Source organism: Lutjanus erythropterus, chromosome 1, assembly GCF_056507025.1.
Source record: "Lutjanus erythropterus isolate fLutEry1 chromosome 1, fLutEry1.hap2, whole genome shotgun sequence".
Classification (NCBI taxonomy): domain Eukaryota; kingdom Metazoa; phylum Chordata; class Actinopteri; order Lutjaniformes; family Lutjanidae; genus Lutjanus; species Lutjanus erythropterus.
In genome coordinates, this window is record NC_139317.1 from 45,782,608 (window position 1) to 45,795,324 (window position 12,717).

Here is a 12,717-nt window from a genome sequence, read left to right on the forward strand (position 1 = left end):
AACTTGGTACACAATGTTACTGTTCAACAAGGATGAAGGGCCCTCACATGTATAGCATTAATACAGAGCTTAAATGGACAGTTCACCTCAAAATCAAAAATACATATTTTCCCATGGCTTGTGCTATTTAGATTTTTTTTGGTGTGAGTTGCAGAGTTTTGGAGATACCAGCCATAGAGATGTCCAGTCTAATGGGACTAAATGACACTTGGCTTGTGGTGCTCAAACACATGAAAAAAATACATTTGAAAAATTCTAAACCAGTGTCTCTTTCCAGACATCATGACCAGGTTTCTTGAGGTAATTCACAGACCTTGTCGTGAGCAGTTTCATGTAGGGACTACTTTCTTTCTGCAGTAGAATCAGCCAGAACCAGGCTACTTCCTTTCTGCTAGAAAGAAAGGACACGATGTGTTATGGGCACCACAAGTTCCATTTAGTTCCATAATGTGTTTAAAACATCTCTATGCCTGATATCTCCAAAACTATCTAGATGGATAAACAGCACTACAGGCCAGGTGAAAAATATGTATTTTTGATTTTGGAGTGAATTTTCCCTCTAAATATAAAGACAAACTCTACTTGTGCTCCAGTCAATGTTTTGTTTGTGGTCAGGGTTCTATAGTTGGAATGCTTAGAACCCACATCATGGCGCAGGAAAACACTGCCACATGATCAGCTCAGACTTCACAGACAGTGCTCCATCCAACCACACTGAGATATCATGGACCTCAGTCTGGGCTCGTCTCTGTCTGTCTGTCTGTCTGTGTCTGTGTGTGTGTGTGTGTGTGTGTGTGTGTGTGTGTGTGTGTGTGTGTGTGTGTGTGTGTGTGTGTGTGTGTGTGCATTTTGGAGTGTGCACTAGACTGCGCTGGCATGATCTTTTGTCAGGGTTGACACTGGGTACAACCTATTTGCATCACTCTATAATTACCCCACACACACATAGATTGTCACACAGTCACCCACTAAATGTAGAGAAATCTTTGTTTGCCTTTATTCTGAACTGAAACCTGTGATTTTGGGCTGAGACATCTTACGCAATTGGATCAGTATAAACATGGAAAGAATATAACTTCAAAAATGTTGAATCACAAATAAGTGTATTAAAGTCAAGACATATATGCAAGACTTCAAGGTAATTCCTGATCTGTGCAGTGTTTTTGAGGCAATATGTGTGTCCTGATTAAGTGTTAGAACTGTGCACATCATCAAAACAGAGAGGGAACAGATAGTTGTTGTGCAGGGAAGGAGCTACATAAGATCATTGGTTATAATTCATAATTAATAATATTAATTATGGATTATTAAAAGAAAATTGATTAATTAATTAATAATTTATTAATTATTACGTAAGCATAATATTCTAATTAGCTTATAACGGGGCACCACCGGGAAAAACCCGGACCAATGATCAGACATAATTCAGTCTCAGAATATTCAGAAGAAGGAGTAAAGCTCGAGCACTGACCTTGTCAACCAGCTTTTATCACAATATGTACGAAAAACCAGGACAACTTCTCTTTATAACATAACAGGATTTATTCACATTGATGACATTAATTTACAATCAACATCAACATTGCTGTGTAAACCCTATTAACTACAACGTGTTACACAAACAAGCATCACGAAGGGTGTGTGTGTGTGTGTGTGTGTGTGTGTGTGTGTGTGTGTGTGTGTGTGTGTGTGTGTGTGTGTGTGTGAGAGCAGGTGAGTGTGAGGGAACGAGGTGTGTGAGAGAGAGAGAGGGGGGGGGTGAGCCCGAGCGGGGGTAAGACGTGGCAAGATGGCGGCGGTGACGCTGCGGACTACGTCGCGCGAGGGCCACTGACTACACCCGTAACGGCGTCTCGCCAAGAACTCACGTGACTCACAATAAAGGAGGAGAGAAGGTAGCGAGGGAGATTCAAGTAGCTCAACTCCAAGTGTAGGTTAGTAGGAAAGAGGGAGAGAAAGGAGAGCACTCAAGGGTGTCGTCACGCAGGCGGTATTGAGGTGCAGTAACCCGTCTGTGTTACGCAGAGACGCGCTCGGCTCAGCTGGTGAGCGGCGTGAATCTGGACATTGAACCAACACAGCCGAAGTACTGACCAATCCCGAGTGCGAGGCGACACAATAGCGGTCCGATGAGGTCGGATCACAAGCAGACACAAATGAGCGGAAACAGAATAACAAATGCAGTAACACAGACAATGTCTTTACACATTAAAAATTGCAGCATATAGCCGGACGCGGCGGTCCGTATTCACAAGTCCTTACAGCTGATATAAAAGGAAAGCACACACTATCTGACATCTGCCCAGAGCTAAAGCCTCTTACTTTGCAGAAGGTGAAGTGATGTGTTGTTGTTCCTCGTGCGTCCTGGTTGTGGCAGAGGTAACGGGGTTAGCGGCTCCCAGCGGCTAACGGGTCCTCGGCGAGGCGAGCCGATTCCGGCTCGTAGCGGGGAATCACTCGGAAAGAAGGCGTCCTGGTCCTTCTTCTTGAAGCGGGCAGTTCTGGTTATCTGCCAGGCTTCGCATCCGCGGGCATCCAGCTCTGCGATCCTCGGCGAGGGGCAGGTCTCTGGCGAGGTGAGCTGATTCCGGCTCGTAGCAGGGAATCACTCAGGGGAAGAAGGTGTACTTATCCTTCTTTTTGAAGCGGGCAGTCCTAGTTATCTGCCAGGCTTCGCATCCGCGGGCATCCGGTCGAGAGGGTCAGTCCGTGGTCTCGTACCGGGCGGCTCTGCGTTCTTCGGCGCACAGGGTGGAGGAGAGGAGAGGAGATCAGCTGGACCAGCGGGGGAAATCCGGAGGCCTAACGCGTCTAATGGTGTACTGCAGTAGTAACTTCTTGCTAAAGCGTCGCCACGGGGGGGCGAGTTTCTAACCTTAGGAGCAGTTACTGGTCACCTCCATTGACTATGGGGTCACAGTCGGAAGCGCTGTCTTGGGGTGCGCTTCGCGTTATTATAGTTGTGCGTGACGTCATTGGCCATGGCGGATTTCACCCAATGGGAGCTGTGGGTTCCCTGGGGACCCCTGCCGGTCAGCGGGGGTTCTGCAGGGGTTTGACTCTGCTGAGTCATCCAAGAAGAGGGGGTTGACTCTGTCCTTTGTTCTCTTGGGACCCAACATGTGGTCTCAGGCTTTTATGGTTACATGCAGGCCCCAAAAGTGAACAAAGAAAGTGTGGGCCTTTGTTGGTAATCCTTGTACGGCACAACATAGTGAACATTTCCCTGAGCAAGAAAGAGGGAGTGCACATGGACAGAAAGAGAGAAGTGATTTGAACTTTATTTTGCCTTTGTGCAATGTAATTAAGAGACTGTTGCCACTCATAGCAATGGCCCCAGTGCCCTTGGCACTGTACTTCAAAAGGATGTCCCTGGGGAAACGGTCTTAAGTCTTCTCCAAACACTTGTGGAATGGATGCTCAAACTCCCATGACCCTAGCAGCAACTGTGCAAGTGCAAAGATAAATTGTGATTTACCAGTCAATCTCCTTCCCAACCCTCACCACCTATGATCATGAGTTTTGGGTAGTGACCAAAAGAATGAGGTTGTGGATAGAAGCATCTGAGTTTCCTCCATGGGGAGGCTGGGTTCTGTGTTAGAGATAGAGTGAACCCAGACATCCAGAGGGAGTTCAGGGTAGAGCCGCTGCTCCTTCGTGTCAAAATGAACCAGCTGGGGTGGGTCGGTGTCGGATGGGGATGCCTCCGGGATGCCTTCCTTTGAAGGTTTTCCAGGCACATCCAACTGAGAGGAGACCATGGGGTAGATGCCTCAGGAGGAGCTGGAAGGCAATGCTGTGGAGAGGGATGTCTGGAACACCCTACTTACCCTGCTGCAACTGTGACCCGATCTTGGATATGTGGACAAAAATGAATGGATGGAAAAGAGTGTCTCTAAAACTGGAATTAAAGGGTTGTCCTCAAAAATGTAAGATGCCACTTGGGGACCAGAATAACTTAAATTAGTCTTTGTATTAGGCTTGTATTTTCTCTTACTTGTTTCTAATGCCAGTAGAGCAGTGAAGACAGCATTAAGGAACAAAGTCTCAGTAGCGTTCTCCTCTTCCCTCTCCTCAGTAGCATACATCTAAAAAGGCCATTACACTGCAAACCTTAACTTCATTGCACATGTGCAAGATGACAGCCTCCACGTCTGCCTACTGAAATCATCTTTTAACAGTTTTTCTTCATTTTAACCCACTGTTTTAAACTTGATTTTAATCTTTTTTTTGTTGTTTTAAGTTGGTTTTATCAGCGCCAACAAGATCAAGATGAGTACTGAACCACTAAAGTTGATCAGTCTAGCACTGCTGCTAGCATACCTGTGTTTGCTTTTAGCCTGGTAGCTAGGAGGCCAAAGTTAGCACAGAGACTGAGAGCTAGCATTCACCATGGCACCTGCTCCCTGTGAGGGCTGCCTTCGGCTGAACCAGAAAGTCGCTGAACTGGAGGAAAGAGTCTCTCTCCTTCATCAGATTGATGAGGACGAGCGGCTACGTGACACCATGCTCGTGCAGTGTCCCAGCACCACGGCGGCCTCAGGTGATGCCACTAATGTTATGTTGTCTGGATGTAACTCCAGTCACATCAGAACATAGCATAAATAAAGTGACGTGAACACACTCATTGTGGGGAATCTAAAGCATGGTGTGGTCTAATAATTTATGATACAGCTTTGCGGTGGTAATATCATAATATCATATATTTTATTAACCCCCATCACCATTTCCAGTGTGTGGCTGGCATAGTAGAGAAATTCTTAACAGAGGCATATGGATTGGTAGCAATGGTCTTCAGACAGAGGGTGGGATATTCTGCTTTGATATAATGCCGAACTGATTGCATATTTAAGCACACCATCAAGTCGGATAATCTAGCCTTGTGATTTTATCTTTATGGATGAAAGACAGAGAGTTGGATTCAGGGTAGTGGCTATAATGTGGAGTGATGCTGGGTCATGGCTTGGTCATCAATGCCCTCATATTTTTGTATGCATTGTGTATAGCATGTTGTTACAGTACAATCTGCAGGACAGTGACTTTGGAAACTGACTATAAATCATCCATGCATGTAATTTCACTCTAATTTGGCAGTCGTGCTTCAGGCATCACTAGTCAAATCCTCTGCTGGCCACTGTCCATGAAACCAACTGTGATTACTCAAAATTAAGCCTGACACTCCGTGATCAAGTTGCAGCAACAAATGTTGGGGAGTACTATTCTGTAATTCAATCACCCTTTGGTAAGAACCAAAGAACTTGGCATCCTGTCATGAATCCTGAGTTTGTACATGTCTGAATATTCTGTATCAAGATATCAAAATCTCTGCCTGTTTCCACGGTTTCTCTTTTTGTCTCATAAAACACAACAGCATAGAGACAGAGAGCCAAAGATTAATAGATGTTTATGTGTTTAATGGTTTAAAAAATAAATAACATTCAATAAATTGTCATGGATTACACTGACTGTTGGCACCAATGATAGGGGTATCACACTGCTCAACCTCTCTGGGAAAGCTTATCCTGGCAAAGGCACTCCAGCCAAATGCTGACAGATTGTTGACTCAGATTCGGGAGGACCAGTGTGGATTCCATTCAGGTCGTGGGACACTGGACCAACTCTGTACCCTCGGAAGGACACTGGAGGATTCATGGTACTTTTCCCATCCAGTCTGCATGTGTTTTGTGGAGTTAATGAAGGCTTGTGACCATGCCCCTTGCAGTATCTTGCTGGGTGTGCTGAAGAAATATGGGGTGCTGGCTCCGTTGTTTTGACCCGTTTGGTGCTTGGATAACCAGAGCAAGAGTTGTTTCCATATTCTCACTGAGAGGCCAAGCACATTCTCTGTGGGTGTTGTTCTCTACCAGGGTGTGCCTCGTCACTGATTCTATTCTTGACTTTCAGGGACGGAATATTGCAGCACAGCTGCGATTTTGAGAACACCTTGAAATATAAGAATATATAAAAATGAAATAAGAATTGTTTCTCAAAATAGAGCAAAGCGGCAAGCTACTTCAGCTTGGAAACTGTAGTCAAATCAAAAGGTTTAGAAAATCTAAAAATAATGTTAAACCATTTTGCTGAGCCCTGCCACACAGAGATGCTGCTGCATAGGAAATGAGCCATGGATTTAAACATGCACACATGTGCACACATATGCACACACGGAATTGGGTTTGACCTTCCTACTGTAAACTAGAGTTGTAGAGCTGTATGTGTAACTGTAATGTGTGAATGTAGCAGTATGTGTGTCAGCTTTGCTGCATTCTGCAATCTCTAACACTCACTGTGTCCTGTAGTTCGTCCACAGGCCTCCATTTCCATCGATATACTGTCCAACAGCAGCATCCTGGAGCTGGCCGACCAACCAGAGGGCTGGGGAGCTGGGGATCGGCTGGTGGTGGCCAGTACTGACTACTCCATGCACCAGGCTGAAGAGTTCAACCTGCTGCCCTGCCCTACCTGCACCTCCAACCAGGTCAAGGTCCAAGGTAAGAGAACCAGTCACCAACCGTATGTTACCATGCAGAGTAACATGAGCAGGGAAACCAGGAACACTTGGAATAGGGCCCAAATACAGACGTTATGGCATAACTGGTGCAGTCCAGTGATTTTATTGCAAAAGTCAATATAGGGGAAAAAAGTCAGGTAAAGGCAGTCCAATCAGACAAACATATCTGTCAATGTGCAAGCAATAACCAAAGTCCAACAAAGAGGAAAGGTACAGGAAACAGGGCAAAAACACTAGGAAAGGCTAGAATGCTTGACACGTGGACAAGGACTAATTGTCACTGACATAAGGGAAGCACACACACTATATACACTGGGGAGGGAAGGCTAATGAGGGACAGGTGAAACAAAGTAGCAATCACAAAGGCAGGAAACACACAAAGATAGGTTCGTTAAAGTCTTTATAAAGGAAAAAGAGAGGTTTTCTTCTAAAGACGTTATATATGTTAGAACATAGCTGCTGAAAACGTCAAATTCAGACTGGTCGACTGTTGTTCATGATTTTGGTGTTCAGGATTTTTTGGACAGACCTCAAATATGGCTCAGTGACATGCCAGAGCCATGGTCCTCCAACACTATATAAATCCTAGGAACCGACAACGGTCTGTTACGAACATCCCTTCAGCGACTCTCTCAGTCCAAATCAGCCCAGCAGTTCACTTCAGCTCACTTCAGTTCCAACAACCCGACACAGAAAAAAAAAAAAAAAAAAAAAAAAAAAAAAAAACATCCTGTCACCGTCCTCTGGCTCTAGCGGCTCAAACATGTTTGGACATGTCCAATAAAGCAGCTAGACGGAGTGTCCCATGTTTCAGGTGGTTTTCAGTTTGTGGTGTTTGACAGTGAGACAGAGACAGAGTGGAGTGGACACACCCCCAGTGTTTCAGAGCAGAGAAAACTGATCATTTTTCTTCATTGTGAGACCTAATTTTATAATCTTAGCGATTTTTTTTAATAATTCAAATTTGACTGGGTGGTTAATAAAACATGTTTCTGTGGTGTGACAAACTCAGAACACACATTTATTCCTGTTTTACAGTCACTTTAACTAAACTGAGATGCATGAGGAAACACTCTTCAACATAAAACAAGAAATAACTCAACCTTAATACGAAACCATAACATTTATGTACTATCAGTGCAATTCAGCTTGTTGTGTCAGGTTTATGTGCCAAGGTCAAGTAAAGTCAACTAATGGCAAGGACTTAGGATGTGGTACACATGACAGCCACTGTAGGCTCTGTAGTGTGTGAGGTAAGATAGCTGGTAGTCAGACTCTTCCAGAGTCCTTGCTGGAAACACAGAGAGTCTGCTGGAGCTTTGTCAGTCACTATTCACGCCCTTTGTAAAGGTAAAGGTGGTAAGTTACTTGTGTTGTAGCTGAGCTTACAGCTGAGAGTGGGGCTCTGTGGGGCAGTGTCAGTACATAGCTGGAGCCGCAGCAGTTAAGTTAGTTTGAGGTTGGATATTCAAGAAGGCACTGCAGGATCTGCCTTTCAAATATCCAACCTCAGACTAACTTCACAAACATCAGCTGCCTCCAGCTCAACCATGCATATTTATAACAATATGTTGAATTCAAACACTTTGCACTACAGTGTCAAGATCTGGACCTGAATCAAATAACAACACTAATAAATACCCATATAGTGTAGTCTACAGTGTTCTTTAATATGTTTGAAACATGCCATTATTTACTGTGAATGTCCTGGAAATACGCTATTTGAATCCCTTGCAGGAAACACACAATCCAAATGAGAATACAGTATGCTGAAATTGCCATGCATATTTTCAGTAGTGGGGTTTGGTATGATGAAAATGTTAAGGAATAAGAACAAAAATGAAGAATGCCTACAACTGAACAGCTTATTGTAATTAGTGCTAAAACAAATAAATTGATTAACTGATTAGTTAATCATCAAAACAATCATCAGCACTTCTGGTAAGTGATTACTCTGTGAAGTCACCAATCAAGCAAAAACACAAAAAAGTCACTTGTTCCATCTTTTCATATATGAGATGTGCTTTTTCCTGTTTTACACATTTATAAACTGAATATCTTTATCTCTTAGATTGTTAGTCAGGCAAAACATCTAATTATTTACTATTTTCCGACATTGTGTAGACACAGTGCAGGTCTATTTATTAGTGCAATTCAAAACTAAAGAGTAGAGTCATAAAGTTGCAGGCCACAGTACTTCAAGCTAGTGTATTTGTGTCTTGCAGCTCAGCATGACTGACCTAATAAAAGCAGTGAAAGTCTGTCCTTCTGTCTGCTGCAGCCTGATCTGTAGGTGTGAGCATGTGTAAGAGAGAGAGGAGAGAGTGTGAGTGAGCAGAGTGGCTGAGGAATCCACCTGTCATCTGAACAGATAGGATGTCAGGCTGTTTTTGAGCCTAAAATAGAAGAAAGGTTCCAAAGCTTAAAGTGAGTGTGTCAGAGAGAACTGAGGTGTGTTTTCCACTCTAATCCTGCTCCTGTGGGTCGCCTCTGGCACAGCTCAGTGTCTTGTGTAAGGAGAACTAATGCCGTCTTAGTTGAGTTTAGCTTGAAAATGAGATTTTCAAAGTTATTTGTCAAAGTATTAAGCAAAACATAAAATGTGTCTCAAGTCAATTAATCTGAACTCCAAAAGTTTGGAGTATTTGTCAGTTGACTGCTCAGCTGCAGTAAATGCCTGGTTAGCAGTACCTTGTGTTACACAGTACGCACAGTCTGCTTGCAGAAATCTAGATGCACAGTGAATTCAAGTATTATTATTCATTCTCTTTTATCTCTTTTGAGCATCACCTCTGATCAGTTTTGTGTGTGTGTGAAAAGACAGTAGTCAGATTGGTAGTTAGAGGTCCTGTTTTACCCCATCAGCTGCTGAACTGTTTACACACTCCACCTGCCAATATTTTGACCTGCTTTGGGCCACTTTATTTTTGTTCTATACTTATGCTCAACGTAACATTTTCAGATTGAATAAAAATTAGAGAAAAAATATGCTCCTTGAAACAGAGCTACCGTGTAAATATTTTATGTGTAACATACAACACTTTAAAAATAAAGGCACAAAAACTTCTTGGTTAGGTTAAGGAAATGATTTCACAAGGCAGCTGGATTTGCAAGATCACATGAGAATCCATCTTGTCGGGCTTCAAGTTATCTGTTTGTGTCTGCACCAAAAGCTGCGCAGCCAATCAGTGTCCTAGGAAGGACTACTGGCAGCTATGGGTGTGGTGTTAGGTGTGATGACAGCAAGAAGCGTCCATTGAAGCAACTTGTCTTGAACAAACAATGGCGGCTCCTGAAGAGGTTAGCATAGATACTGTGATAGCATCAGTTATATCAGAGCTGGAGAGTATTTTTTCATTGAAAGAAGAGCAAAGAATGCCACTGAAAGCTTTCCTTGTGGAAAAAGATGTTTTCAAGTGTGATCTGATTGGTTGAAGTTAGCCAGTGTTAGATGTGATAGAACAGATAGTTCATCCAAACACCTACAAAAAGTTTTTGGAAAGTGCCTGCCCTTTTCCAAACAGTTTCTAAGGATGATTTCCCAGATGGTTCTGTGTAACAAACCATCTAGTGTGTCAGGTTAGAAAAGGATCATCACATTACATTAAGTGTCTGCTTGTCTAAGTTCAGTACCTTAAGTAAGTTAAAAACAAATCAATAACGTTGGTGGTCAGGTCTAGACTCCAGACTCCAGACCTGTGAAAGATCTTGTGAGAGTGATCTTTTTAATCCAAACCATGATCCTCTCCCAACCCTGACCATGTTTTTTTTTGTTCCTAAACCTACCCACATCTTAACAACAGCATTGTCACATTATGGAACATAATTAGTTTTTTCTACAAGGCACACAATGAAGAAACAACGCATGCATTTTTCACAAGAGTTTTGCAAATCAGGGGTTCCCTTCCAGACATGACTACAGTTGGTTTTATATGGGACATTAAGACCATTCTTGTGGGTGAAATATCATCAAAACATTACACAGATGACACAGTTCGAAGCACGGGGCACTGACATAACTGCCATATTTGATGCAATTGAAGTGACTGTTTTTTTCTGTGTGCACATGGTTTCATGGAGCTCAGTAGAAATAGAAAGCAACTACAACTGCTGTGTTCATGAGAGTGGCACACCACCTTCCTTGTTACCTCCACTGTGTTAACAAGGAAAAAAACGGAGGTGGTGGAGGCTGTCGCTCGCTGTATGAAGGCACCCACCACCCAGTGTATCTAAAAGGGCAGATTAAAAAACAGAGGCAATGGGGAAAAAAGCAAGGTAAAGCAGATAATCATATTAAATAGCTTGAAAAATATAATCTTGTATCATCATATGACATTCAGTTGTGAAAATAAATATTTTAACACCTGTAAAGATGGCAGTGTCAGTCGGTTGACTGTGTGCACTGCTTCCTTCCATCTCACCACAGTTAATCACTGAGATTCATAACATCAACAGTGAGCAGGAAGGACATTTTAGGTCACTCACTGAGGCCAGAACAAAATAAATAAGGCAGGAACATTCAGAAAACACATCATCTTTCACTTCATTTGAAGGAATTTCATTCTAAATTGAAGCCAAACTACACAAAGTCAACTGTACTGTTGTAGAACTTAAAGCACAGACAAAGTTGCAAAGTGATCCCTGTGGGTAACAGCAAAAGGTGACAGAACAAGAAACAAGCTAAACTAATGAAAAAAGACCAAGCACATTAAGCTGTGGGAATACATCAATCACACAGAGAGGGAAAATTCTGTCTCGAATCAATGTCTTCAAATGGCAGTGCCTTTTAATAACCTTTAACACAGTCAGGGAGCTTGTTTCACAGTTTGGATGCTGGAACAACAAAAACTTAATCACACTTAGTTTGAGTCTGGCTGTAAGAACAAGCAGAGCAGAGAGAACACAACTACTATGAAGGTTCATTATGAAATGACTATCTAATACACATACTTCTTATTTCTGTGATTACATGTCTAATCCTTTGGATTTTCATTATATCACACCCTGTTGCCTTTTCTCCAGTAGTCATTCAGTTTATTTACGGTCTGTATTTTCATTTCTATAAAGCAGTTTGAATTGTTACTGATAGATTGTGCACTTTATTTACCATAGAGGTCGGAAGTTAGAGCTGGAAATAACATCATACCTGAGTTTATCACCTTCAATTACAAGTCGGGACAAAAAGTTGTGCTTGATGACAACACATTGTATGCACAAAATACCGCACTCTGTCCACAGATAGAACTTGGACAGTATTGTGTGTATGATGTAAGTGCTTATAAACGGCTTTCACTATTGTTGATGCATGGTTCAGCCCTCTTGGATTTGAGGCTGGGGCTGGTGAGGTTCCTCTGACTTGCCGAGACTTAAGTCCGACTTCAGGGGACTTCAGGTCTTCCAGCTGAACTTGGAAATTCCAACTTCCCTTTTCAAAAAGAACGCACCAAATGTCTCTTTTCTTGTACAGGATTCAAGTTGTGTACCAATGGTACTAATCATGTGGGATTCATAAGAAATAATACAACATGTATATTGAATGTGATATTGAAGACAAAGCTGGTGTATGGACACATTATACCTTATGAGAGCAACGCTCAACCATGAGTTCAATAGAGGATATTGTCTTCTTGAAGTTCCAATGAAACAGCTAGTGGAGTGCTTACTACTTACGCATATTCACGTTTCCTGTAAGAACAGAAGACTAAGGAGGGAGAGCTGAAATGATCATATGGATTTAGAGAGCAGTGCTATTAGTTCAGCGTCTGAGACCGATGGGGGTCATTTTGACAACAGGGAATAAAATGGGCTACAGTACCAGGGGTGTTTTCTTGCTGGGTTTGGCTCCCAGCACAGTCGCAGCTAAGCGAGCTAACAGCAGTCAGCGGTTAGCTAAGTTACTTTAGCAACAAGTAAAGCTATCTCTCCATCAGGAAACTCTGTAAACAACCTTGGAACTGTAATTCCCTGTCTGGGGGCTGCATTCACACAATGACCAGCTGTCACTGGGAGGCTGCTGATCCCGTTATGTTGCCCGTTAAGGTCAGCTAACAGTTACAATTAAATTACTGAGACTTGAAGCTGAGCAGCCACAGGACATCAGAGGGGAAACAAGAAGTTTCACCCAAATCAGTGAATAAAGTTATAAAGTTGTGCTTTTCCACTGTGAGCTCTGGCCACCAGAAACACTCCAATCTGCTGAGTGAGAA

General features: G+C 42.8%; 1 protein-coding gene across 1 annotated transcript in view; it reads left to right on the forward strand.

The window, feature by feature from the left end:
- cemip (cell migration inducing hyaluronidase 1) overlaps window positions 1-12,717 on the forward strand; it is a 328,468-nt gene that overhangs the window by 229,944 nt on the left and 85,807 nt on the right. Inside the window, exon 11 of the mRNA XM_084722276.1 lies at window positions 6,300-6,491. Within this exon, the coding sequence (XP_084578402.1) occupies window positions 6,300-6,491 (192 nt within the window). The remainder of the gene's footprint in view (window positions 1-6,299; window positions 6,492-12,717) is intronic.